This window comes from Ciconia boyciana, chromosome 1 (assembly GCF_034638445.1).
Source record: "Ciconia boyciana chromosome 1, ASM3463844v1, whole genome shotgun sequence".
NCBI classification, from domain to species: Eukaryota; Metazoa; Chordata; class Aves; order Ciconiiformes; family Ciconiidae; genus Ciconia; species Ciconia boyciana.
In genome coordinates, this window is record NC_132934.1 from 97,947,225 (window position 1) to 97,974,350 (window position 27,126).

The 27,126-nt window shown below is 38.2% G+C and overlaps 1 protein-coding gene across 3 annotated transcripts in view; it reads right to left on the reverse strand.

Moving 5' to 3' along the window:
• Window positions 1–219: 219 nt before the first annotated feature.
• The window catches only part of CIP2A (cellular inhibitor of PP2A), a 31,019-nt gene continuing 4,112 nt past the window's right edge, over window positions 220–27,126 (reverse strand). The window contains exons 4-21 of one of the 3 annotated variants that reach the window (XM_072884677.1): window positions 26,131–26,225; window positions 25,400–25,496; window positions 24,307–24,429; window positions 24,006–24,151; window positions 23,242–23,317; window positions 21,901–22,128; window positions 21,259–21,418; window positions 20,260–20,401; window positions 19,391–19,490; window positions 18,413–18,531; window positions 13,237–13,339; window positions 10,863–10,937; window positions 10,669–10,779; window positions 9,710–9,906; window positions 7,928–8,041; window positions 4,040–4,122; window positions 3,398–3,537; window positions 220–2,347 (exon numbers count right to left, since the gene is read on the reverse strand). In XM_072884677.1, the coding sequence (XP_072740778.1) occupies window positions 2,177–2,347; window positions 3,398–3,537; window positions 4,040–4,122; window positions 7,928–8,041; window positions 9,710–9,906; window positions 10,669–10,779; window positions 10,863–10,937; window positions 13,237–13,339; window positions 18,413–18,531; window positions 19,391–19,490; window positions 20,260–20,401; window positions 21,259–21,418; window positions 21,901–22,128; window positions 23,242–23,317; window positions 24,006–24,151; window positions 24,307–24,429; window positions 25,400–25,496; window positions 26,131–26,225 (2,280 nt within the window). In that variant the 3' untranslated portion in view covers window positions 220–2,176. Of the gene's footprint in view, window positions 2,348–3,397; window positions 3,538–4,039; window positions 4,123–7,927; window positions 8,042–9,709; window positions 9,907–10,668; window positions 10,780–10,862; window positions 10,938–13,146; window positions 13,340–18,412; window positions 18,532–19,390; window positions 19,491–20,259; window positions 20,402–21,258; window positions 21,419–21,900; window positions 22,129–23,241; window positions 23,318–24,005; window positions 24,152–24,306; window positions 24,430–25,399; window positions 25,497–26,130; window positions 26,226–27,126 lie in introns of all 3 variants that reach the window. The other 2 variants (XM_072884664.1, XM_072884670.1) reach the window with 2 other exon arrangements.

Below are 27,126 nucleotides of genomic sequence, written 5' to 3' on the forward strand. Positions count from 1 at the left end.
CTGCATGAATTAAGTGTAAAAATCTACAGGGTTTTCTACAGTGAAGAGAGCTATGTGTTTTGAACAAAATCTTAACCAGACATCAATTTAGTTGCTAGTTCCATTAGCCACTATTAATTACCAACTGGAAAAGCACCGCCAGGAAAGAATGCAGAAATGCTGTCAGAGTAGCTTGATGTGTCCATGCATTTATTTGCCACGCAACCCAGAGTTCAGCAACACTTGGCTTAGAACAGCATACTGAAGCAGCACATTTTTCCAGGGAAAGAAAAAACAATCAGTATTTATACACCATGCTTATTACTGTGGATTCTATCATGTAAACTCCAAAGATTTGTTTACTATTTTCTAGGGACATGAACCTTATTACAGCATAACCTTACTCTGGTGAGCAGCTTGATGTTTTTGCCCTCCCATTCCACCATTTGAAAACAAAGTCAGACCAGCATTTATCAGTTTAATTAGTAACACACTTGACACTTCCTACTTTAATTTCTTTACATGAGCAGTTTCTGGCAGAAAAGGAGAAAAAAACCCCAAACCAGCACACCATTTATTTACCCTTTCCCCATGACCAAAAGACTTAAACAGAAGTGAACCCACATCTGCAAATTTACTTTGACACTCACATTTCTTAACCCATTAGACTGAAATAAAAATTTATGGTTAATGAAGCTTTCTTTCCCAATTGAGTTTGCAAAACTAACAAAACCCCTCACCTCAGCAATTCTGATAACTTTTTTTTACCTTCCTAAGCAATAACTGCATTTTATGCAAAGAGGCAGCCAAACTGCATGTATTGTGCACAAAGTTGGCAGTCATCCCTATAATCTACCTCACTTAAGAGAATACATAAAACACAGAAAATAGAACAATTTTTTTTATTCCCCTGGTCTTCACAGATACTAGAAGAATGTCTATAAATCTTACCTGTGGTTAAGTTATAAAAAATATATTTCAGGAACAGATACAATTCATCTGGTGTTGTATAATTGCAACAGAATGTACAAGGCTGTACTTCGACATGAGTTGAACAGATTCAGTAAGACATATCTATTACACAACTGAAAAAACAAAGAATCTCAGTATTTTAAAATCTAGCCATTACAAATTAGATACAAATAAAGACAGTAATGCTACAGAAAAAGATATATTAGATCACCCAAAATTCTGGTAGTTCTATCAAAATAGAGATACTAATGAAATAATTCTGCCAGCTGCTAAAAGACATGTTATTCATGTCACATGTGAACTAAGGACAGTGTTCTGCCACTCAAAAACATGCATTAAATTCTAGTACTAGTCTTCCATAAGAAAGTACATTTAAAAAAAAGATTACCTAAATAGTTATACTATGAACTATATATGAAATCATGTTGGTGTACAGCAGAAAGTGACAATGCTGACAATAGCTAGCATGCACCGGATAGGACTGTCAAAAAAGTGCAGATCTTTTTTAAAGAATGAAAGGAAGTGTTGTAGGATTAGGAGAATTATTATCTAGTATTTAAGAAATATTTTCACATTCATGTATTTCATTTTAGCATGCTTTCCCTAATTGATGCTATTTGCTGAAAAGTCATTCAGATGTGGTGTTCTACTTGCTCAAATTCGTATCTCCTCATAATTAGAAACGCCTCCACATATTTACTACACGAAGCTCTTGCACCAATACGCTGATAAATACAGCTTTCAATGTAATATGTTCTAATTTATATAATCCATTTTATTTTTATGTTTGTACCTTAGACATGAGGAAGCAACATTGCAGAAATAGTAATGGTATTCAGAAGAGTCAAAGTTAACAAGATTAAACTATAAAAGTGCTTAACCTATGAAGCACGCTGCTTGCCAGACAGCCAACAGAAGAATATACAGACAAAAAAGTTGACAGTGATTCCTGTTTTGCTTTATGTTTCCCTATATATATATTTAGGAAGGTTAGTCACTGACAGAAGTTGCATTCAGCTCCCAATACAGGTGATAATAGTTCTACCAAGACCATCAGTAGCTCAGCTTTTTTTAGACCAAAGCTTCCACAACTACTGCTTTTTCTTCTCAATTGACAGTTAAGCTACTTTAGATTTAAGCCAGATAGTATGCTAGCTTCAAGTTTAAAAATCTTTACATATATTCATACATATGTATAAAATACTAAAACCTTAACAACACAGCCCTATAAAGTGAGGTTCACTGTTTCTGCACTTAACTTGCCACCACTTAGACTGTGAATCATTGCAATCATATTGGAGTGTTTGTTCAATTCCTCCTTCTGTAGTTTTACTAGAGCTTCTTTTTCTTCCAAGCGTCCTTCCAACTGGGATTTTTGAACTTCCAGAGAAGATGCCTGCAGAAAAACTAAATGTTATCATTTGCTCCATTATCAGCTGAAAAACATATACAATACAGTGAAAGCTGAGTGGCCTGGTGGTAAATTTAAGTAATTAAAAAGTACAGTTTTAAAATTACAGGCTTGTTTCAGAAATATCTCTCAGCTATACATTTGGTGCACATGAATGATTACAGCTACTGCCATATTTCAAAACATTAGATACCACGGAAAAGCACCAACACCCATGTTATCATTGTTCTATTTAAGCAGAAGTGTTCACAGTGAAGCTATCCATATTTCATTTCAAGCCCCACACCAGTAAATATTTACCGAGAACAAGGGAAATTTGCTATATACCGGATAATATTGCCTGGAGAGATTAGACTTAGTTTCCAGGGAATGCAAATACCACAAATGCTTTGCCAGACTGCACAGTTGCTGATCAGTTTGCATGTAAAATGAATCTCTGCCTTGTGAGTTTATAGGCTACACTGAAGTTTTGGGGATTTTGTTTTGTTTTTTAAACATTACCTGGTTAACTTGGTATAGCCAAAGTGGTCGCTGTTTTGAAAAAAGACACTATTTTTCTTAGAGATAAAAATAGATATTAGAATTTCAAAGATCAAAAAGAAAGTCAGATGCATTTTGGTGTGTACATATGTAGCATATGTACCTTAATTCAGGACACAAGAAAGGAGAGAAAGTAAGCCAATCCACATTTTACAGTAGTGAAAACTACTGAAGAGGAGTGTGCTACTTTCTCTTATTTAATATTGCACTACAGGCGGGGGTTTTTTTCTTCCAAACTTTGTGTACTCACACACCATCCCTCATATAGCCTCATTAGAACCTGACCCTAATTTCTTTTCTCTTAAATTCAAGCTCAGATGCTCAAAACTCAAAAGGTATACAATTAAAGCTGAGATTATTTGTTCTTGTCCACTACATAGACTGCTCTAGTTTATTTAGGCACTTTACCACTGAAATATCGATTTACCAAATCTATCAGTTATATAGATTGCTAAAATTCCAGTCTCTAGAATGCAGGTGCAAATAATTCCTTACCTTGATACTCAGTTCCTTCCTTGCTTGTTCCGTTTTACTTAATTCCTTTCTAAGAATATCTATAGTTTGTTCCATATCTGTTTTTTCTTTCTGCTGAGCTTTCAGTTTTTCTTCCAGAACTTTTATTTTCTGTTGCAAGGCTTAAGAAAATGAACACATTAAAAGATGGGTTGCCAAACTTAGAAAAGAGGTACTGCATTGCCTGGGAAACAAGTTTGGTGGGGTTTGGTTTTTTTTTTTTTTTAGACTCAACATGGCTGCTAGTAATTGTATTACTGAGTAGTGCCACCTACTGCTAAGTTTTAGTGGTTGCTTCCAGTCATTTACAGAAGAGTTAAATTAAGCTCTTGCAATTTGCAGTTCCTATAGAAAATAGTTCTATGGACATGCTGTAAAAAGATCCTGAAGGGACATATGATGCTGTGCAGAGATTCAGTGAAGTCCATATAGTCTAGGAAATCACATTTGTGTATCACTTCAAAAAATAAAAATCTATATTTGTTTCATTCAACTGTTAAATTACATATCCCTGGCTAACTAAGATTTACAAGTTACTAAGTAAGACATAGCTGCTTATCTAGAGCACTTAACATCTAGTTAACCAGTTAGTTGTCTAGATTCATTGACCTTTAAGTGACTTACTCTCTATTTTCCCATCTCTCTCCTGTAGCTGTTGCTGTAATTCTTTTCTGTGATCTTCAGTTTCTACCAACTGTGCAGCAGTCCTAAAATTGCAGAGAAATAGATTTTAATGATCAAAATGAGATAAGCCACCATTTCTTTGTCCTAAGAAGCTAGAATGATTTTTGTATCATTTCCAATTGCCATCAGGCACTTCAAATCAACAAACCTATGAATTTGCAGGGTATGAGTACAGACAAATTCCCCCCCCGCCCCCATGAAACAGTCATTTCCCTTCTCTGATTATGGACACATGGTAGAAACTACTGAAAAGGTTCATGCCTGGAGCTTAAACACCAGAAATTGTTGCCTTTGCTTACAGCCACAAAGCATTCAAAACACCATGATAGAACTGAAATTGTTGTTCAACCCAAGTCAAAATTCACTGCCATTAGTGTTTGAGTATGCTGGGTTTTTAACTCTTAGCATGCTCCTGAATTGACTGGGGCAGGCAAGTCAGGAGGACTACAAAGGCATAGCAAGGTTGAGCAGGGAGAAAATTAGAAGGGCCAAAGCCGAGCTAAAGCTCAATCTGGCTACTGCCGTAAAAGACAACAAAAAATACTTCAAATACATTAGCAGCAGAAGGAGAGCTAAGGAGAATCTCCAGCCTCTAGTAGACGGGGGAGGGAACACAGTGACAAAGGATGAAGAAAAGGCTGAGATACTTAATGCCTTCTTTGCTTAAGTCTTTAATAGTAGTGCCAATTGTTCTATGGGTACCCAGCCCCCCCCCGACTCAGAAGATAGGGATGGGGACCAGAATGGAGCCCCCATAATCCAGGGGGAAATGGTTAGTGACCTGCTGCACCACTTAGACACTCACAAGTCTCTGGGGCCTGATGAGATCCACCTGAGAGTACTGAAGGAACTGGCAGAAGTGCTCACCAAGCCCCTTTCCATCATTTACCAGCAGTCCTGGCTAACTGGGGAGGTCCCAGTTGACTGGAGATTAGCGAATGTGACACCCATCTACAAGAAAGGTCAGAAGGAGGATCCGGGGAACTACAGGCCTGTCAGCCTGACCTCAGTACCAGGGAACTTATGGAGCAAATCATCTTGAGTGCCATCACACAGCACATAGAGGATAACCAAGCGATCAAGCCCAGTCAGCATGGGTTTAGGAAAGGCAGGTCCTGCTTGACCAACCTGATCTCCTTCTATGACAAGGTGACCCGCCTAGTGGATGAGGGGAAGGCTATGGATGTTGTCTACCTAGACTTCAGTAAAGACTTTGACATGGTTTCCCACAGCATTCTCCTGGAGAAACTGGCTGCTCATGGCTTGGATGGGTGTACTCTTCACTGGGTAAAGAATGGCTGGATGGCTGGGCCCACAGAGTGATGGTGAGCAGAGTTTACTCCAGTTGGCGGCCGGTCACAAGCGGTGTCCCCCAGGGCTCTGTGCTGGGACCACTCCTGTTTAATATCTTTACCAATGATCTGGATGAGGGGATCGAGTGCACCCTCAGTAAGTTTGCAGACGACACCAAGTTGGGCAGGAGTGTTGATCTGCTTGAGGGTAGGAAGGCTCTACAGAGGGACCTGGACAGGCTGGATAGATGGGCCCAGGCCAACTGTATGAGGTTCAACAAGGCCAAGTGCAAGATCCTGCACTTGGGCCACAACAACCCCATGCAATACTACGGGCTTGGGGAAGAGGGGCTGGAAAGCTGCCCAGCAGAGAAGGACCTGGGGGTGCTGGTTGACAGCCACCTGAATGAGCTGGCAGCGTGCCCAAGTGGCCAAGAAGGCCAATGGCATCCTGGATTGTATCAAAAATAGTGTGGCCAGCAGGAGTAGGGAAGTGATCATGCCCCCTGTACTTGGCACTGGTGAGGCCGCACCTCGACTACTGTGTTCAGTTTTGGGCCCCTCACTAACAAGAAAGACACTGAGGTGCTGGAGCACGTCCAGAGAAGAGCAATGAAGCTGGTGACGGGTCTAGAGCACAAGTCTGATGAGGAGGCAGCTGAGGGAATTGGGGTTGTTTAGCCTGGAGAAAAGGAGGCTGAGGGGAGACCTTATCCCTCTCTACAACCACCTGAAAGGAGGTTATATAGAGGTGGGTGTCGGTCTCTTCTCCCACGTAAGAAGTGATAGGATGAGAGGGAATGGCCTCAGGTTGTGCCAGGGGAGATTTAACACTGGATATTAGGAAATTTTACTTCACTGAAAAGGTTATCAAGCATTGGAACAGGCTGCCCAGGGAAGTGGTTGAGTCGCCATCCCTGGAGGTATTTAAAAGACGTTTGGATGAGGTGCTTAGGGACATGGTATAGTGGTGGTCTTGGACTAGATGGTCAAGGACCACCTTGGACTAGGTGGTCTAGGTTTACAGTTGGACTAGATGATCTTAGAGTTCTTTTCCAACCTATACAATTCTGTGATTCTGTGAATTGACAATACCATTAGTAAAACCTTTCTGGTATTATCCATGCAAGCACATCTATGTGTAAGGATTTTCCAGTGCCATTCTGAACATCTTCCAGATTGTCACACAACACTCAAAAACCATTTCAGAAGATATCGCTGTAACCCATTATACATCTGCTGCAGTCCTCACTAGTTAGGATAATATTTAGTTTCCACAATCATTTAATATATCGGTACTGTCATCTACCAGCATTATAGCTATAACCTGAGCACTTTATACTCTGTGAAGCTAATCTACTTTTTCCATTACTAGCTAGCCTAATTTCTAAGGCAAAAATCTAACTGCCACTTGCTTTGCCTAGATGGCATCTGCTGCACTCTTGTTTACCCACTTCCTATCTACTATTTTCTAAGCTGCAGCCTCTAGCAAGAGAGGAGGAGGACTGTATTTCCATGGTCTCCATTTTATTTGTGGCAGTTCTAGAACATCTATATAATAACTGCTCTGCCAACTTGCCTTTAAAAAGGGGCAGCTTTCATCAGACTATCTCCCCAATTACACTGAGCTGCATATTGCACCAGTGAAAGTAAGATTCCAAATTTATTCAGTAGCAGACTAATGTATCGGTATGAAAATTTTTCCATTTGAATCAGAACTCAAGGCAGTGATTTGGACTGCTCTGATTACTGACAAGGCAAGAGCCTGGAAGGATGAAGTGAACTTTGTAAGTAAAACCAAGAATAGCATTTTATTTCTAAACTGAATACAAGGCCTGCCTCTGAGCATATTTTAAAGATATCTTCTGCAAAATTAAGTATTAAATAAAATTTCTGAAATAGTAACCCTATTCCCTTAGTTACCTTGGTGAAAGGTACATCACACCTCTATTTTAAGCCATCAAAAAGGAAAAAAAAAATATAATTAGTCCTCAAGAAGATGTAAGTAATGCTAGTTTTATGGTTGAGGAATGATGTTTTATACCACAGACAGAATACCAACCATCACTATTTCCAATATAATTTTTAAATGTATTCGTTTAGTAGGGTTGTTTTTTTTCTTATCTGATAACATTACAGAGAAACCTTGCAGGCTAAAAGGGAATATGTGAAAATCTTTGTGTGATAACATCATTTAAGAATTCAACAACAACCAAAAAGACACCTCCCCACCCTCTCAAATGCACCTAAGAATTGGGTTGTCTTCACTGCTCTTTTTAATTTCTACTGTCACTGAAGTCTGTGGGCATTCCTCCCCACCCCCAACCAATACAGGAACAAACAAAATAAACCAAAGTCATTACCTATGGATTTTCATCTAACATACATGTATAAAATAATACAGAAACATCTTTTGCTTCTTCTAACTCTACTTCTCAGATGTTACTTAAAGCACAACTGAAAAACTGAGACTAAAGTGCTATTTACTTTTACTGTTTATCTTTAATTTGCTTTAAAAAGACTGGATTGAACTTACCTGTCATTCTGCTGCTTGAGTGATTCATTTAGTTTCATCATTGCTTCTATTTGTTTATTTAGTGAATTGCATGTAATCTGTAGATCTTTATATTGTCTTTCAGTTGTTTCATACCTACAAATGAATTAGGGGGTTATGGTTGAAGAGTATAAGTGCTTTTGAAGAGCTCTTACTTTAATAATTTGTAAAATAAAAATACTTGACATCATGTGTGCAATCATCCCACTCAAGCTATAAGCAAGGTGGTTTGGGGCAGGTCCGGCTGAGGATTCTTTTGGTGGTAGTTTGTTGTTTGGGTGTTGGGTTTTTTTTTTTATTTTGTTTTTTAAATGAACATACCTGGAGGAAGAAAAAAACGAAGCCAAGCTTCAGTGGATCCCTTACATATCCTTAGTTATTAACAAGCAGGTAGCAACCTTCCCCCAGTAAAAAACACTTAGGAACTGACAAAACATACAGATGCCTTTAGAAATCTGACATACACAAACTGTTATAAATTAGCTATTTGCAGTCATCTTTAAGAGACTTGTTGAGTCAGTCTATGACTCCTAGTTGTCTAGTGATACTAAAAACTGAACATACTGAAGACACTGCAATATGCATTTAATACAAGTTTGAGGCAGATCTCATGCTCTAAGCAAATGTTTTCCTACTTTCCTATCAAAAGGAAAATTCTATCCCCTGATGTCAGTTATCTGATTGTTTTTAAGGAACAGTATATTTAAAGAGTGCAGATTGTTTAGAAAGCAAGTTTATGCTTTATAAACACATTGTAAGAATTGGAAAGCTATTTTATTCCTACTTTGGAGAATTTACAACTGCTAAAGATACTAGATTGAGGCTGGTTTGTTTCACATTAATTAGTCAAATACATGTTCAGAGTGTATGGCTGCATACAATTCAAGCAAAAAAGGAGGCACTTCCACAGTAACCATATTAGATATTTATTCAAGAAACCCCATAATGGACAAAAGTTTGATACATTTTTCCTCCCTCAATGACTCCCTTATTGGCAGCAATATGCCTTCAGAATTGTCTAATATAATACTGCTCCCATTATTAAGCAAGAAACTTGCTCTCAATTTTATCAGCTTCTTTACCTTGCTGACACCTAGTGATGATGAGACCAGCTCATGTGAGTTGAAAAGCCAAAGCTCTTTTAAGCCTTTATTCTTCCAAAGCATGTTCTATTTTCATAAAGTTTCTATCTCTATGTACTTTGTGTCTCACGTGTCCTTTTTTAGCTTAAGATCCTAAAGAAATAACGTTTATAAAGAATTCAGGACACACAAGGTGCCTCCTTCCTCCCTACACCACTTTTACCTAATTTCAGTCAAATTTGCTATAGAAGTGATCAAAAATGCAAGTTCCTACCTTATGCAGACATACTCTATTGGCTGCTTCTCCAGACTATTTATAGCATGTCAAAGACAGCATATAAGATCAAAGAAAGAAGCCAACAGTACGGTATAAACTAATAGAAACTAAGCATTGTTAATTCTGTTTTAGAGAACAATGCTCCCTTTTATACAAAGTTCATGCTATTTCCTGAACTGGACCTTCAACATCTACAATTTCAGTTCTCACTCCATTTCACATAGTAAGCTCTTGAATGACCTAAGTTAATCTCATTGACAAGCATATAGAAGAAAAAATAATGAATTTTTCACTTAAAACCATGAAGTAGCATGTAAAGTTGCCCTTCTAATGTGTTTAGCCCAGTAAAGGGCTTCATCTCTCTCTGAATACAAAGTATCTGCTTAGAGATCTTATGCGCCTTACCTTTGAAGAAGATCGACAGAGGATTTTTTCAGTATTTCATGTTCTTCAGCAACTGTTTGTAATTTCCTGTTGTGTTGAAAGAGCTGTTCAATATCAGTCTGCGCTCTTTCAGATTCTACCTGCTGAGCTTTCAGCAAATCGTTAAGTTCTTCATTTTTTCGTTCTGCATCCTTCAACATTGCAGCAAGAGTTCTTGCCTTTGAGTGGAAAGACACCCCCCACCAAAAATAACCCCACAATTACAAGCAATTCTGTTTCACAAGTCACTTTGTAGTAGGCATATTTGAGGCCATAGATCTAACACTAAAATGACATCAGCTACATCAAAGAAAAGGATTTCTCTCACCTAACGTTAACTACAAATTAATTTGTTCACTAAATTCATTTAGCTCCCTTTATAGACAGTGTGAGGAAAGAGGGAAGAAGAAAGTAAAAGATAATACATTTTAGCTATGGATTTAGTAATGTGCAGCCCAATCTTTATTATAACCTTTAAAGAATAGAAATTATTCTGAGTTTTCAATGCACACCTGAAATACATACCCCATGGAAGCAAGCTTTATTTGAAAGTTCATCTTTGACAAGTGATTAAAAGGCACAACCAGGAAACAGTTCTTCATATAGCAGCAAATTCTATATAGAACTCTAGTAAGTGGCTTTATTAATTTTCAAGATTACTACCCTTAAATTAACACTAATGATTAACAAACGATAATCAGTACAGTAGGTTAGTTTTGTTGACTTCCTATAAGGGAAAGGACATAAAAGAGAAAACTGTTCCAAAGAACAATCCAGAGGAAAACAGGATGTTTATGATGAAAATTAAGACTGCCCTAACTCACAAGCATAGCTTACAGCTAAGCAGCATAGTTTGCACACATGCAATCACAGCTACAGCTACTCAGACAATTGTTACTCAGCCCCACCCCAGAGTCCCAGAAGGAAGCTCCTGTACTTACCTCAGACTCAGCCTGGGCTCTCTGACATCTGTACTGAGCCATCAACCTATCCGCCTGAGCCAGAGCTAGTGCCTTTGCTTCCAGAAGGTCTTGCAGCCTAGTTTCTTTAGACTGTACATGGGAAGAACATTTTTCAATAACATTTTCTGAATGTACAGACAGCAACGTACCCATACACATTAGGTTGCACTCACTGCTAATGCCGACAGCTTCTGCTCATAGACATCCATTATGTCAGATATCCTCATATCAGTGATCGGCTCCTTCATCTGTGGAAATGTTCTCCAATTACTGCTACTGTAAATTTGTATTTACTTACAGATAGGTAATGTGCGCCTAAAGAGCTCAGCAGTTTTGTGAACTCCACCCTCCACTAGCTTTTTAAGTTCTTATTTTTATACCTGAGACTGTCTGCTCAAATGCATCCACCTGACTCTCGTGGAAAGACTGAATACTTGAACTATTTAGGCTGAATAGGATTCATCTGCAGAAGACTCACTCCAGCACAATGAAAAGGTAACATCACCACTCTAAAATGGTTCCGCTTGGTCTAATCTTTGCTGGAGAATTAGCAGTCCCCTCATAGGACACCTAAAGTAATTTGCCCTAATATTAACGGCATGAAATGCACATGGCTAAAAATCCTTGTTCATACTCCGTGGCCTTCTCAACATACAGATTATCAGAAAAGGCCCAGGAAAGTTGTTCTGAAAGGATACTGTCCAGAACAGAACTTACTATGTTAACCCCCTGACTTACTAGAGGAAATTTATTTACCATATATGGCACAATGAGTCCTAAGTGTTTATTAATATATATGCCCAAGTCAAGTGAAAATGCTACTTGGTGATTTCAGGATATTTTTTCTTAGGCAGTGCTACTATAACACAAGTTTTGAGCAGCTGTTCATATATGCTGATGCATGACCAAGTGCAAGCTATCCCAGCTGTTCATGCAATGAACACCTATGGAGAAGCTACCATCTCTGCACCACTTTGAACCATCATGTAAGAATTTTTGTATAGTAACAGTAGCCCCTACATAGCTCCAGTTCTTGGCTCATTTTCCTGTCCCTGAAGTAGGAAACAAGCAGTTTCTTTCTTTCGCAAACTTGTCATCTCTATGTCCTTTTAGACATTACTACTATACAAAAAGCTTATGTAAGTTCCCTTCACTCTCTCTGTATAGTATTACTATTAAAAGTTTTTTCTCAATTATGTTTTTACACACATTTGAGTTTCACACAACATATGGAACACACACAGAGATGAAGTACTGGATATTTTAAGTGAATGTGTATATTGAATTTTAAAGGAAAGTTCTACTAATTAGAAGGTCTAAGAAAAGATTCACTCAACAATTCAACAACTTTCTCCCCTCAAAAATCGAAGCAGCTTTACAATCTGTCACATTACTGGAAGCTGCTGCACTAGTGCTGTTAGGCACCTGTGGCTGCTTTGACTTACATTAATATATACACAGCAGTGCACCTACAGACTGCCACATGCAGTCGTGAAAAGGATGATCGATGGGAGCATCCAGTAGCAGAGTACTAAGTAAGCCAATGAAGACTCACTTGACCTCTTTCACTATTATTCTAGCAGTTGACTGGAACTGGTAGCTTGCTGAGTTTCATTCTTATCAGCTACAACAAAGAGAGGAGGGTTGCAAAGCTAAGGCTGGAGGCAATGCCACTAATACAAATATCAAGCTGTTACCAGGCACTTTTTCCTTAACTTCCCAATTTGCATACTGTTCTTTTAAGCCAAAAGAAAATAGAAACAATAATCCATCACTCAGTCTGAAGCAGCTACAAAGCAACTAACTTGCTTTGAACAGAAGAGAAAGAGGAAATATATTCAGTATCTGACAGTATGGCTTGCAGAGAAACACACTGTATGTGGTGCCTGTTTGAGTGTCTTATTCACAACGCATGTGGCTGCAGAGGGAAGTAAAAACTTTCTTCTGAAGTAATAATAATGCCTTTTCAAGAAGGCCACAAAAATTGAACTGCAAATGCTAAGTAGTCAGCTACAGGCAAGAAAAGAAAAGTATTCATATGCCTGTTTGGGCATACAAGAGATGCACCATACTCTCCTAAAGCAGCATATCATCTCTATTTTATCACAGGCTATTTCTTAGGAAGGGGGATGGGAGGAGGCTCCTTCTATGTGTCCCAGCAAGTCTAGGCAGTTGCTACTATATCTGACACCTGCCTCCAAATCTGACAGCTAGAAGAGTGTGGACAACTCCACTGGAGAAGGGGATCTCAATAAGGAGCCCAGCTTCTGATGTAGCACAAAGAATCATCATTGAATTCTGCTACTGAGCTTAGTCAAAGGAGCACATTCTAAATAGGTAGAAATCTAAACTGAACTCAATTGATACATGCACTATAGGCTGACACTTGGATTTTAATTTCCATCCCCCTTAGTAAAAGTGTCAAATATTTAACAACAGTATATAAATTCTAACAACCTCTAGTCCAGAATGAAGTTTTTGTATTAATTCCTGAATATTTGAAGTTGTGGATTCATCACTTGAAGGACAGGATGAGGAACACCTCACCGAAGTAACACTGGTCACGGGGGACTGCATTTGGATTCTTTTTGATGCATGCTCCATTTCTTGTTGTCTGTAAGCATTATTTGCTGCAATGCTTTCACCAAGCCTGTATAAACATAAAGGCTATTAATGAAACAGCCTGCTACAAATACTGTTGCAAGGACTGAAGATGAGAAAAATTTCATAATATAATTAACTTATCTTTAGTTGAAAACAGACTACTGGGAACAGTCACATTCGCATTATCACACAACGTTAAGATGTAGTAACAGACACATGCCCAAACTGTCCAGAGATACAGAAAGCAGAAAAAAAATGAAAGCCTGTCATGGCTGGCCTTTTAGGAACAAATGCAGTATCTCTCCAGAAAGGGCATGGTGTTCAGCTCTTCCTGAGCAGAACAGATCAGATAACCTGTTTCTCAAGCTAATAAGAGACATGATTTCACATGTCATTGTTCAACTTAACTAGGCCACTGTTTGTAAGTAGCAAGATTGAGAAGGTATTTAGTAAGGATTTTTTAGGCATAAAAATAAGATTGACTCATGAAAAGGCAGAGTGCTACCAATAAACCTTAGTTTTCCCTTGTCTGCAATGCTATATTGAATACATATTGAATGTCAATGCTCTATTGACTACTATATTGTATTCAATACAATATAGTCAATGCTATATTGAATACAATACTATATTGAATACAGCACATTTCATTTTGTAAGTTTTAACCAAAATTCAAGTATGCAGATAAAAGTGTAGTCAGTTAAAATTTGTACAAGGAAGAAAACACAAAAGCTTAGACACAAGTAATTACAGTACTTCTATTCCAGTGTCTGTATGTAACTTGTGGTTGGTATTTTCAAGGCAGCTACTAATGACATGTTCCAAATCAGAAAGAATGAGAAGTCAAAAGAGCTGATTTTTGAGACACCAGTCAAAAAAAAAAAATATTTTCCTTTCCATAGTTTCCCTAATTACTAAATTATCCCAACCACCTCACTGAAGTGCTGTCTCAATTTTTTCTTAAGTGAACAGAGCCTATTTTTAACTCACATTTATAGACATGTTATTTGGCTATTCCACTGTACAACTCCAGGCATAATGGATTGTACAGATCCTTCATTCTGCCAGAGTATTTGTTACTGGCCATTATAAAAATGTTTCCTATATCCACAAAAACCAGGTGATCACAGAACAGTTGAGGTTGAAAGGGACCTCTAAAGATCATCTAGTTCAACTCTCCTGCTCTAAGCAGGTTGCCCAGGACTACATCCAGTAGTTTTGACTATCTCAAAGGACGAAGACTCCACAGCTTCTCTGGGAAGCCTTTTCCTTTGTTTGACTCCCCTTACAGTAAAAAGTTTTTTTTCTTGTATTTCGGGTTTGTGCCTACCTCTTGTCCTGTCAACGGATACCACTGAGAAGACTCTGTCTCCATCTGTCCTGTCAACGGATACCACTGAGAAGACTCTGTCTCCATCTTTTTTGTTCCTTTCCATCAGACATTTATACACATTGATAAGATCCTGCCCATGTCTTCTCAAAACAAAACAATCCCAGCTCTCTCAGTCTCACCTTGTATGACAGATGCTCATCCCTCAAAGATCTTAATGGCCCTTAACTGGACTCACTCTAGCATGTCTGTCTGTCCTCTATTGGGGAGCCCAGACCTGGACATACCACTCCAGATGTGGTCTTGCCAAGGTTGAGCAGAGGGGAATGATCACCTTCGACCTGCCAGCAGTACTCTTCCTAATGCAGTCCAGGGTGCTATTGATCATCTTCACTATTCTTGAAGACAGAAGTCACATTTGCTTTCTTCTAGTCCTCAGGAACCTTTCCCAATCACCATGACTTTTCAAAGATAATCTGGGGTGGCCTTGCAATCAGTCAACTCCCTAAGCACTCATGGATGCATCCTGTCAGGTCTCGTGGACTTCTGTATAGTCCAGTTGGTTTAAATGTTCCATAACCTGATCCTCTGCCACCCAGGGTAAGTCTTCCTTCCTCTAGACTGTCCCATTGGTCTCAGGGACCTAGGATTCCCAAAGGCAAATCATACCAAGACCATATCAAGACCAAGCTGAACAAGGCATTGAGTAAGTAAACCTTTTCCATGTCCTTTGTCATCAGGTCCACTGCCCCATTCAGCAGAAAGGCACACATTTTTCATAGTCTGTCTTCTGCTGCTGATGATGTACTGGTAGAAGTCTTTCTTGTTGCCCTTCACATCTGTCACCAGGTTCAACTCCAGGTGAGCTCTGGCTTTTCTAACCCCATCCCTGTATACTTGGACACTTTCTCTATATTCCTCTCAAGTCCTCTGTCTCTGCTTCTGCCTCTTGTATGCTTCCTTTTTATATTTGAATTTTGTCAGGAGCTCCTTGCAGGTCTCCTGTCACATTTGTTTGATCTTCTGCTTGTTGGGATGGGATGGACCATTAAGGCCTTGAAGAAAATGATCCTTTGGGGAGGAGAAGTGAAGAGGATGGGGCAGGAGGGGAAAAAGAAAAAATAATCAACCAACCAACTCTCCTTGACCCCTTGTCTCCCTAGGGCTGCATCCCATGCGATTCTTCCAAGCAGATCATGAAAAAGAGGCCAAGATTTGCTCTCCTGAAGTCCAGGGTTGTGATCCTACTTTTTGCCCTGTTCCCTCATCTCAGGAACTTGAGCATCACCATCTCATTGTCACTGCAGCCAAGGACGTCACTGACCTTCACGTCACCAGACAGTTCTTCCTTGTTTAGTAGTAATCAGATCCAGCAGAATGTCTCCTATCATCAGCTCCTCCAGTCCTCTGTGTTACAAAATGGTCATCAATGTGCTCCAGAAACCTGGATTGCTTGTGCCCTACTTTGCTACCTCTCCAGCAGATATCAAGATGGTTAAAGTCTCCTACAAGGACCACAACCTGTGAATGTGAGGCTTTTCCCAGTTGTCTAAAGGCTTCATCTACTACTTCTTTCTGATCTGGCAGTCTGCAGCAGACACCCACTACAACATTGCCCATTTTGGTCTGCCTCCTAATCCTAACTCAAACTCTCAGCTAGTTTATCTGTCCCAAGGCAGAGTTTCATGCGTTCCCTCTGCTCTCTCATAAAAAGGGCAAGTCTCCTTCCTCACCTTTCTGGCCTATCCTTCCTAAAGATCCTGTATCCATCCATTGCAGCACTCCAGTCATGTGAGCCATCCCACTACAGGTCTGTGATTCCATAGCCCTGTAACTGCATGCAGACTTCCAGTTCCTCCTGTTTCTTCCCAATGCCATGTGCATTATTTTGCACACACTTCAGAGAGACACACCATCTTGCTGATTTCCTAGGAAGAGTACGAGGGCTTCTGCCCCACAATACTGTCCTGTAGGCAGTCTCTTATTTATGTGCATATTGGGGTGACCCAGCTTTAGCCCTATTATGTTGATTGTAAGGTTCCTCCTGTTCACATAAACCCAAACCCAGTATACCACTTCCTCACTTGATTGTTGGTCCTCTTTTTCCCTCTCGTTGCTTTTTGTTTAAAAGTCTCCTCATCATGTTGGCTAGTCCTTGATCTTCAGTCTCACGGTCATGGAAACCAAACCAAAACTGTTTCTGACACTGAATGCACAACCAATTGTTGACCTACAGGATCTGTCTACTCCTCCTCAAGCCCTTCCCTGCTCCCTGGCAGAATCGAGGGGAACATGTGCCCCCATGGCTTCCAGCCATTGCCTTCATAGGAATCTGTTTCCCAGCCCAACAGGCATAGACTCTGTCTACGCCTCCTTTGGTACTTCTGGGGTCTCAGGCACTTGAAACTGCAACGTCTTGAAGAAGGATCCGGTTAATCTTTTCCTCATCATCTCCAGTACTCACAGGCTGCTGACCTCCTGCAGCTCCTTTACTTGGCACCACAGATCCTCAGCAACTGCACACCTCCTGCAGCCTAGAAGACCACCTCCTACTGACCCAGCCTTAGTAAGAGGTCCCAAACACTCCCTGCAGCACAAGACCTCCAGAGCTGCATACGTCTTCTGAAACTATTTGGGTTGGCACTTCAGCTTTCAAAGTTTATTTTGTACCTGTTTTGATGGTTTTACAGACATTCCTCTATGTAAACAACACGCCCACCCTAGCCCCCTGTATTCTCTCCTGAAGTCTACATATATATTGATATATAGTACTAGATATATTGATATATAGTACTAGTTGGTAATCATAAAAACAGCACTGATGTTTTCAGTATGAACACAGTTTTAGACTCTTATTACTGTGCTCTTATCACTAGCCTATTTTTGTGTTATGATAGAAAAGAGTATGATTCCCTAGGGTGTAGGGAGGGTTTTTTTGTTTTAGTTTTGTGGGGTTTTTTTAAGTTCTGTACATGCCACTATCTTCACAAGCTTTCACAAAAACAACCAAAAAACCACAATGAGGTAGATTACCATAATTTGGTTAGGTCATCTTCCTTTACTTTTTCCCCCCCATATAAGCAGTAATTCAGTCACTGTTCTAAGATAAGCTAGTTATGTTAGAAGTCTTTCACTTGAGAAAAGCAGCTCAAATGCCAAAGGCATCCAATCTGAAAGTCCTTTCAAACAACTCCTATTTTTGTTTTCAAAAAGCTCTGCTAACAAAAAGGGCAGAAGTTTCATATTGGTTTTCTAGGTTGCAAAGACCATGATAAAACAGGAAAAAACAATCTTAAATTGTATTACATATACAGAAATAACTCCATCAAATAGCTTCTCAATATTTTTCCCCCTACTTAGAACACCTTAAATACTACGTGAACTGCCATCTGCCTGAGTCTTAACCTATTCTGTTCTTTCTTGGAAGTTACTGCAAAGGGTAAGCAAAGCTTTAGGAACCAAAGAGTGACATGTGTGACGAAGTTCAGTAGAGAGAGGAATCTGAGTCAGAATATTAGATGCACTCCAAGTAGCAAGTTTCAAGAACAGACTTCAGACAAATGAACCCTGAGGGACAGCAGTCAGTCACTACTATGCTGTCTAGGATCTGATGTTAATTGAATACCATCAGCATTTGAAATACTTCCTCCAGCCTCACTACTGCCTCTTAACTTAACAAGACAATTTTTCTAAAGTTTCTGTCTCTGATGAACTGAATATGCCAAGAAGCATATCACTAAACCCATAAAAATGTCAAATCCTACCAGATTACCACAAAAATAAACTTACACTATGGCAGGAAAATCTGGTAAGGGTGCAGCCTCAAACAGTATTCCAAGTCCCACTTGGACTTGCTCTCTATGGTCTGATGTTAAAGCAAGCGTCAGAGGCGTAATCAAGCGTTGATCCTAAAAAAGGAACTACTTTGGTCAACACAAGATATAACAGTCAACAAAACCACCACGCAGACATAACAATATTAAGGCCTATGAGCACAGAAATGTTTTATTCAAAGCTTAAGCTACCTTCTTAAAGTTTGCCCTTCTAAGTTTCTGAGCCTGAAGTCAATGGAATATAAGTGATTTTTAAAATAGTTTACATTTCGGACTATTTAGAAACATGTTTTCCCATTAAAGCCAATGCAACAGGTAAAGAGACTAAAACTTGAAGGAATTAAGTGCTTGATTTCTATCATCAAGGGTCACAAGCTTAAGTTTTATAAGGATTTTCTGAGGACTGCAAAACTCTCATTGCTATCCATTAAATTACATAATTCCTGTTCTTGAAAGAAAACCTTCTAAAACAGCATGAAGTGTTTGACTATCTGGATTACTTTTCCACCTACAAAGTAAATTGTTAAGGTACCATCTGACCAATAGTTACCAGAAGCTGTTTTGACTATGCAAAGTCATAAATTAGATGTAGATATTTAATAGTAACAAACACCACAAATAATTATATGGTTATGATAACTTTTTCTAGTTCGCTACCTTTAAATTGCAGTCCTAATGCAGTCTTAAAAGGATAATTCTTACCAGGCAGCTGAAGTATGATTTCACATGCATTACTGAAATAAATGATTGGAGTAAAAGCAAACTGCTCTTATTTTAGAAGAATTAACAATGAAACAACCTTTAAGAATTGTGCTCAGGGGACTATATCTTCCTAGAAGTTTTACCACTTCAGAGATAAGCATGCAAAATGTTCAGAACTAAAACTATGATACTTTTTCACAGATGCACTTCATAAGACATTTTAAAATCGTACCTGCAAAATTTTGTAGAAGCTGACCTCCATACCAGGTACATCCTGCTTCAGTCTGCTCATAAGATCAAGTGTTTTCAAAATAATATCAGCAGCAAGTTTGCTTTTAAACATACAAATAGAAAAGCAAAGTGGGAGAAAAGTCAGAGCTAGATTTGTCAAATCAGCACTGATAAATAGATTCAGTCAATTTAAAAAAGTTAATAAATACCTTCACAAAGAAATGAAATATGTCTAGCAAGGCAACAATGCCAACACCAAGAGAGATCACTGAGTTCCTTGGACATGCTGCTGAGCTTCTCCAGCATACCAAGAACAGCAACAGTGAAGACCAAAAAAACCACTTTCAGCTTGAATGTGAGGAGGGTTTAATCATAGGTCCAATTATATTTCACTGGTTTTTGGCCATATAACTTAGTTATATCGACATTCAGGTTAATGACACTGAGCCAAAGGAATGCATATTCCATTTTCAGTGCAATAATTCCCTGTCCCTCCCAATACATTATATTTTTGAACTCTGGTTGCATAAAATCAAAGTGAAAAATTAGGTGCTATGAGCAGTTCTGGTAAGCTTCAACTTGGATAAGCTTGAACTACTGCATGAGGCTTAAGGTCATTGTTCCACATCAGTGGATCTCCAGCTTATGCTGAAAACAATATCCGAATGTTTAAGCTAGGTTTTACTTATTGAACTGACCAGCAACATTACTTTCTATTGCCACAAAAATACTAAGTTTGATTTAAAAATAGTATTGATTTATACACATTTAAATGGTACTTTCAACTACAACATATTTTCCATGGGAACAATATCACAACTGTCATACAAGTCTTGCTAAATCAGATTTTAGATAAATTTGTGTGCTCACCACATTTTAGAGTCCACTACTTTTGTCCCCAAACCAGTATCAATCCCACTATAGGTAAACTGGTGTTCTATTAGAGACATGCATTGGCTGGCAGTCAGTACCTTCGAGGCACGCATTTTCAGTATGTCATCTCTACAGAGCAGTAGACTGAGTTAAGAATAAACTTAATACACCTATGCTTAGGTATTGGCACTAAAAGGCAACATTTTCTAATAATAAAGGACACAAAAGTTAGTGTATTGAAGCACAAGAGCCTCCAAAAATGCTTTTAAAACCCAACTACATAAACCACTTAAGTCATGCTTAACTCACAAACCAAGTAAGCTTCACTTTTCAATTAAAACACACACTTACTTGGAAACAGACAGCTAAGGGAAACCACAATAAAGTGAGTGGCATAAAGAAAGATGATGAACAAAAGGCAGTGAACAATCAGTCCCTAATACAAGAACTAGTTCTCTAGGAGCAAATAGCAAAGAGACTTTTTCACAGAACACAGCTTAGATGCAGGACTACGTCCTGCAGTCATGTCCGCCTTACTACATGACAGTGTATATACTAAGGACTCCAAGAGGACTGTAAAACTGTATCATTCCACATTATTTTCCCTCATTCCACTGATCTAAATTTATATCATATTTATCTGGGAGCTGCACTTGACTTAGCTAGGTGAAGATACTATACTGATCAAGAAGATGGCCACCCAAACTCCCCTTGTAATTTCAACAGAAAACACTAATCTTCATTTTTGATCTGCGAAGTGCTTCTATGCTGTTGATCAGCCACCACATTTTATCCTGCACCACTGTATTACACAATAATTTCACAGCAATTAGAAAGCTACTTAAGGTCTTTCAAGATGACAGTCCTAAGTAAAATTAGGGCAATTACTGTCATTAAAAGCTATTAAAGTGACCCAAGATGGACATTTCTAATATCTTAAGCAGATCATGGTGGAAGCATAAATTTACTGCCAACAGGCGCACACAAAAAGGATATTTGTCAGAACATTAATAGCCTTGACCATTCTTTCACACTTTTTCTTCAATAATAGCTCATCCACAGTCTGTTCTGGCATCTGAAGATGATCAAGAAGAACAGGCAGCAAAAGATCCACAAAGTGTTCAGCTGAGGTGCTGTTCCCACTATTAATAACATCCTGTAATAAACACATTTTATTTTATGTCAATATTTAAAACTACAGAACAAGGAAGCCAAGCCTACCCTACCCCTTCCTCTACCAGCCTGTCTTCTAGCTTTCCCAGCCTCTTCCTGTTTCAGGTTTAAGACTGCTGATCAGTATCATACTGGAGGAAGTTTAACAAAGAGCACAGAAACAGCAGAAACTTCCTCACTTCTAAAAGTCCTAGAAAGCAATTCTTTGATAGCTTTGTATCTACCTCATGACTTCATGAACTGCCATATCTTCCACTTAACTTTCAATGCAGACATATTCCTAAAATACAGCATGACTTTAAAATAAAAGTTGGTTTAAAGTATGGAATTCTAGAACAGGAAGAATTTTGTTTCAGGTATATTTTTACATGCTATTTTTCAAGGAAAATACTAACAGTTGTTTAAAAAATAAATTAAAATATAGCTGCTAAGAAGCTCTTTAAACTCAGTTATCAGTCTTGGTACCTCAAAAATCTCTTTGAAAAGTTGCAATGCTAGAACTGAACAGTCTTCAGAGCCTTCCAATGGCTGGTTTGACAAGTGCACCAGTGCAACAGATGGTTCAAAAGTCTTTGAGCGAGTCACAAATCTGGTATTTCCAGAGACTGGCAAGCCAGATGGTTCCAGTATTGCCTGCCGCAGGGTATGACGCAGTTCTATCACAGAACAGAAGGCAAGCAGCAGTTCTAAGATCTGTGTGAAGTGAATGAGAGTTCAAATGCTTTTAAATCAAGTACTTATACAGAAATTGCAACTCCCATAGCACAAGTCTAAAAAGATATGTAAGTTCTATGCAACTCCTTTTAGCACTTTAAAGTTTTCTGAAGAATAGTTTTCTTTCCTTAAAGTCAAGTCAACAGGAGAAATACAGTTCATTAGACTGGTGAAGGCTTGTGACAGTTAGTATTCAGTGTATTGCTTTCCCTTCTTTTTTAAAAAGCATGACTGTTGGCTAGCTATCTAATAAGCAATAGAAATGTGTATATGCTCAGAATGAAGAAAGCTATGGAAGGGAAAATATTCTGAGACACAAATGGATGCACATATGCATACTCAGAGATGAAGAGGAAAGCACTCTGGAAAGCTCCTTGTCAATATGCCTTTCTAAATAAAACCAATAAACCAAAACAACAACAAAAAAATCATACACAGAAACATTAGCATTTAACATTTACTATGATGCAAGACACATTCATAAAAAAAGCTTAAGATTAATTTCACAGATGTATCAAGCCCAAATATTTTCACAACATTTCATATTTTAGCCTTTAGCAACAGCTGACCAATGTTTAATTTATGTAAGGTGGCAGTGAGAAAGTCGAATGCAACAGTTAACTGCTTAACCAAACATGGCATCAATTTGTTCAACTAATATGAAAGAACTTATTCCTGAGTCTTTGAAATTAGCATCATGGTTCCCTGATCATCAGTTCAAATTCTGAGTAGTATTAATTCAAGTTTTAGCCAATGAAGTGGGGTGCACACTGCATTTCTGGTAGACCCCAAAATTTCTTATTAGCCAAAGCACAAAAGGTGTTTATGTTGGCTTTTTGCCTTTATGTCTGTTGCCTGAAAGCAGACACACATAATCTGGCAAAAAACCCAACCATTACAAATTCAACCTGACAGCCTTGTGAACAACTAGAAAAATTTAAGTGATCTACAGTATTCACCAAGCTTATGAGTCCTGAAGTCAATGTATTTCATTATCAATCCTTGTACACAAGGAACCTACTTATGACTACAGAAGTGGAACTAGATTAGGAATTGTACCCTCTTAGGCTTAAACTGAAAAAGTATAAATACCTTAGATGATGAATTGGGATCCCTTCCATGAAGAAGATCTAATACTTGACGAAGGCATGAGGTAAAGTGCTCATATCTACAGCATACATAGATGAGACAAAAAGAGTTGGAATTTCAACACTCATTTATACCAAATGAGGAATGCAAGCGCCGTATTCTCCTCCTTATCCCCAAACACTCCAATTACAGTGATAGTTTTGGTAATGTAATTTCTATTTAACATAGACTAAGCTTTAAAAATATTTTAAGACTAAAAGCAAATTCCTTAAAATAAGACAAGATTTTCCAGGTATTTTTACTGCTAGATATAGATTAAAATTTAGCAACTAAATTCTACTAGCTGAATTTGCAGAACCAGTCAAGCCCTCCACAGAACTACTCTGTAATGTCCTCCAGTAAAATTATTACAACTTGAACCATACTATTCCACTTCAAGATAATACAGGCCTGCAAAAGGCAAGATGCTCTTCATCAAGTTGTCTGACAACCAATACTGTCCAGAGAAAGAATTACTGAACACAACTATTAAATATTCCTTAAGTGACAATGAAAAAACAGTTTTTGATTCACACTGCTGTGTGAAACTAGAAACACAAGAATCCTTTAGTTTCAGGTACAGCAGTTATAATCAACCAGTAAGTTTCAAAAAAGCATCTAGGGAATTTTTTTCCAATGTTTGGTTCAGAATACAAATAGCATATAGCAAAGGAACTGAACAAGAGCTTCGGAAAAATATCCTGTACTTTTAGGAAGTGAAGCCATACCTGGTAAGATAATCTGCAACTTTGGGGTTCTTCAGAAGATCCATGAGTAGATCAACAGAGTATTTTCTTGTTAGAGTACCATCTCCATTTACAACAATATTGAATATTAACTGAAATGTCTGATGGATATTTCGAGCATGAAAGAGCTGAAAGGAAGAAGAAAATTATGTATGGGCACATACTTACTTTGCTGTGTCTCTTGCTTATTAAAACTAGCTGGCATTAGAATTTTATTTTGCCAGTGTGACTATTAGTTTTATCTACAACTAAAGAATAGAACAGACTTTAAAATATCACTTACTTTTTCTCCTACTTCTTCATTTAAAGTAAGGCTTGATAATACTGAAAGTGCAAACACAACCATAGTCAAACTACTATGGGCCAGGAAACTTATTAAGGTACGATAGAAACTCTTCACATTATTCTAAAGCAAAAGGGAGAAACATAGGCATTATACATTTTATTCTGTTCTATAAAAACAGCAACTTACAGATTGTACATATTTACTAATAAGCTGTACAAATCATGAATAATACAAAAAATATTAGAATAATAACTGTTCTCTAGGAAATCTATTTTTGGGTTCTACTGCACAATACTGGTGTTGATGTCAATGACTAAATTCGCTGTTGAACTTGTATAAGGAAAAGGAAAAAAAGGAAGAAATTCCATCATTATTTTAAAGAAAGATGAGAAAGTCATTTTGCTAAAGTCTCTAATCAAAAATAACCACTGAAAATTGACACCCACCTCTTCTCTGCTCAGTGACCAGACCTGACAATAGTTCCTCCTTCCCCCCCCACCTTTCTTCCAAGGTAAACAGTACAACATTCACTGCCATGTAGATGAATTTGTATTTCTGAATTGAAAAATAAGCTATGCTTGCACTGATTTCTGGAGAGACAGGAACTGAGTAGCTCAGATATGGATGTGTATTTGAGGATTCAAGGGCCCTGACCTGACATAAAGATCAGTGGTATTTTATTGATTTTTCTTTTAAAAGGCAGAGCTCTTTCTTGGCCAAAGTTAATGCAGCTTACCAAAAATCCAACTACAGTCCTTATGTGTTAACAACATTTAGTTTTTCTAAGGACGAATGCTCAAATTTTAAATTCGTCTTTCATTTGCAGAGAACAGTTGCAGAAACTGAATGCATAACACAAACTACTGCAACAACACAGAAATGTAGAGAAGGAAAGAGAATAACCAGTAGAACAGGAGGTTGGGTATTTTCTCCAATACAGGAGAAATAACCGCCAACTCTGGAGAACAAACAGGTCAGGGTTATTATTGCTGCAAACAAGTGCGTAAGAAATACTAAGGTGATTCCCCAGAGTCAAGTAACTCTTTTGCCCTCAAGCCAGAGACTCACGTGACAAAAGCAAAACTCTTACCAAAGATTTTATCTGAGTCTGAATAGATAAGTTGTGACGACAGAGGTTTGCCAGGAGTCCTAAACACGGTATCGTTAACTCATCTTCAGTGGACTGACTTAAAAGAAAAGTCCAGAAATTTATACAAAGATGTTTATTAAAGCATCCAGAACTTAGTTACAAGAATTTGTGGGTTGGGGGGCAGGGTGGTTGGGGGACTTTTTATTTTGGGGGTTTTTTTGTTTCATTTTTTAATTAGATACCATTCCACCAAGCAAAGCAAAATTCAGATTGCAATCCCCATAGTGTGGGCAGTTTTTAACTGAACACATCTGTAAAAAAAACAGTATCAGAGATCAGTACTATCAAAGGTTGTTTATTGCAGGTGCTTTTAATAGTAATTAGATCTTACAAGGAGATTTGCACAAAATTCATATTAATCTAACATAAGTCTGTTCCTAATGACAAGCATGAATTTTCTCCTGCCTTTTCTCTTTGTTAGCTCCCTGCTCCTGGGGGTTTGGAGGTGGGCTAAGAGGCCAATTAATATTCAATCACCCAAAGTCCCACAATCACTGCATTTGACAATCTGTAAAAACGTGGTTTTCAAAGAAAAAACTGTTAACTTCAGAGCAAAAGTGCCACAGCTTACTCTGGAGACCAGGTTAATGCAATATGCTAATGGCCTTCAGAAAGTTTAGAAACTTAGCTAGGTATTTCCCATAAGAAAAGACAACTGAGTACACACTTACACATGATGCATTAGAAATGAAATTAATTCATCGATGTTGGCACCAGCGCAAAAAACTTGAACATTGTAGGTTAGCCTCTGCAGCAACTGAATACTCTGAGGAAATAAAAACCTATTCACATGTCTTTCCTATAGCATGTCACTGAAGAATGTTACAAGTTACAAAAGCTGAAACTGAAAGGACAAATAACAAGACACCACAACTGAATTAACTTTCAGACTCTAATGTTAACATAACAATTACACAAGCTGTTGCAAGCCCATCAAGTAATGTCCTACCACACTCACATACTTATTAAAAGCCCAAGCAGATGAATAAGGTTTTATTTTGACAGAGCAGTTACCTTTTTAGCCCATTCAATTCTCCCTTTTGCTTCATCAGCAAGTTCTCCATTCTGTCAGTGAGAAAGGAGCTTTGTCCTATTGAAAGATCTAGAAGTCTCACCAAAATCCAAAAAATACTTTGCAACCTCTTGCAGCAAGTATGTTTACAGGAAAACAGGTTTGCTGTAAAGACTGCCAACACATCTAATGGTAGTAAAGTCCTTCATACAGCATTCTTTCAGCACATAACAGAACTGAGTTAATATAAAGTTAATATACTCAAACATGACAAAAATCACAGCATAGGATAGCAGCTGAAACATATAAATATCTAAGAACTTAAAGGTCTTATAATGGGATCTACTTGGTGACTACAAAATCTCTCCCACTGACTGGGAAGTCACCTGGATCCCTCACCTTCTGGTACTCCTAGTGCTTTGAGAAACTGACAAACTGTGAGAAAAGCATTCTTTACTGGATGCTTGACTAATTTTCCACAGATCAAGGGCAACAGAACTGCTAGCAAATTCATTTTCTATTTTCCCTCTCCAGAAAAGAGATGTGACCACAGGTAGCCAGCAAGCACTTGCTGAAGTCTGAGCCACATATGGGAAAACCTGTGCATATTTAAAAAACAAATAAAGAAAAATTTGCTCAACTTTACTGTTCAATA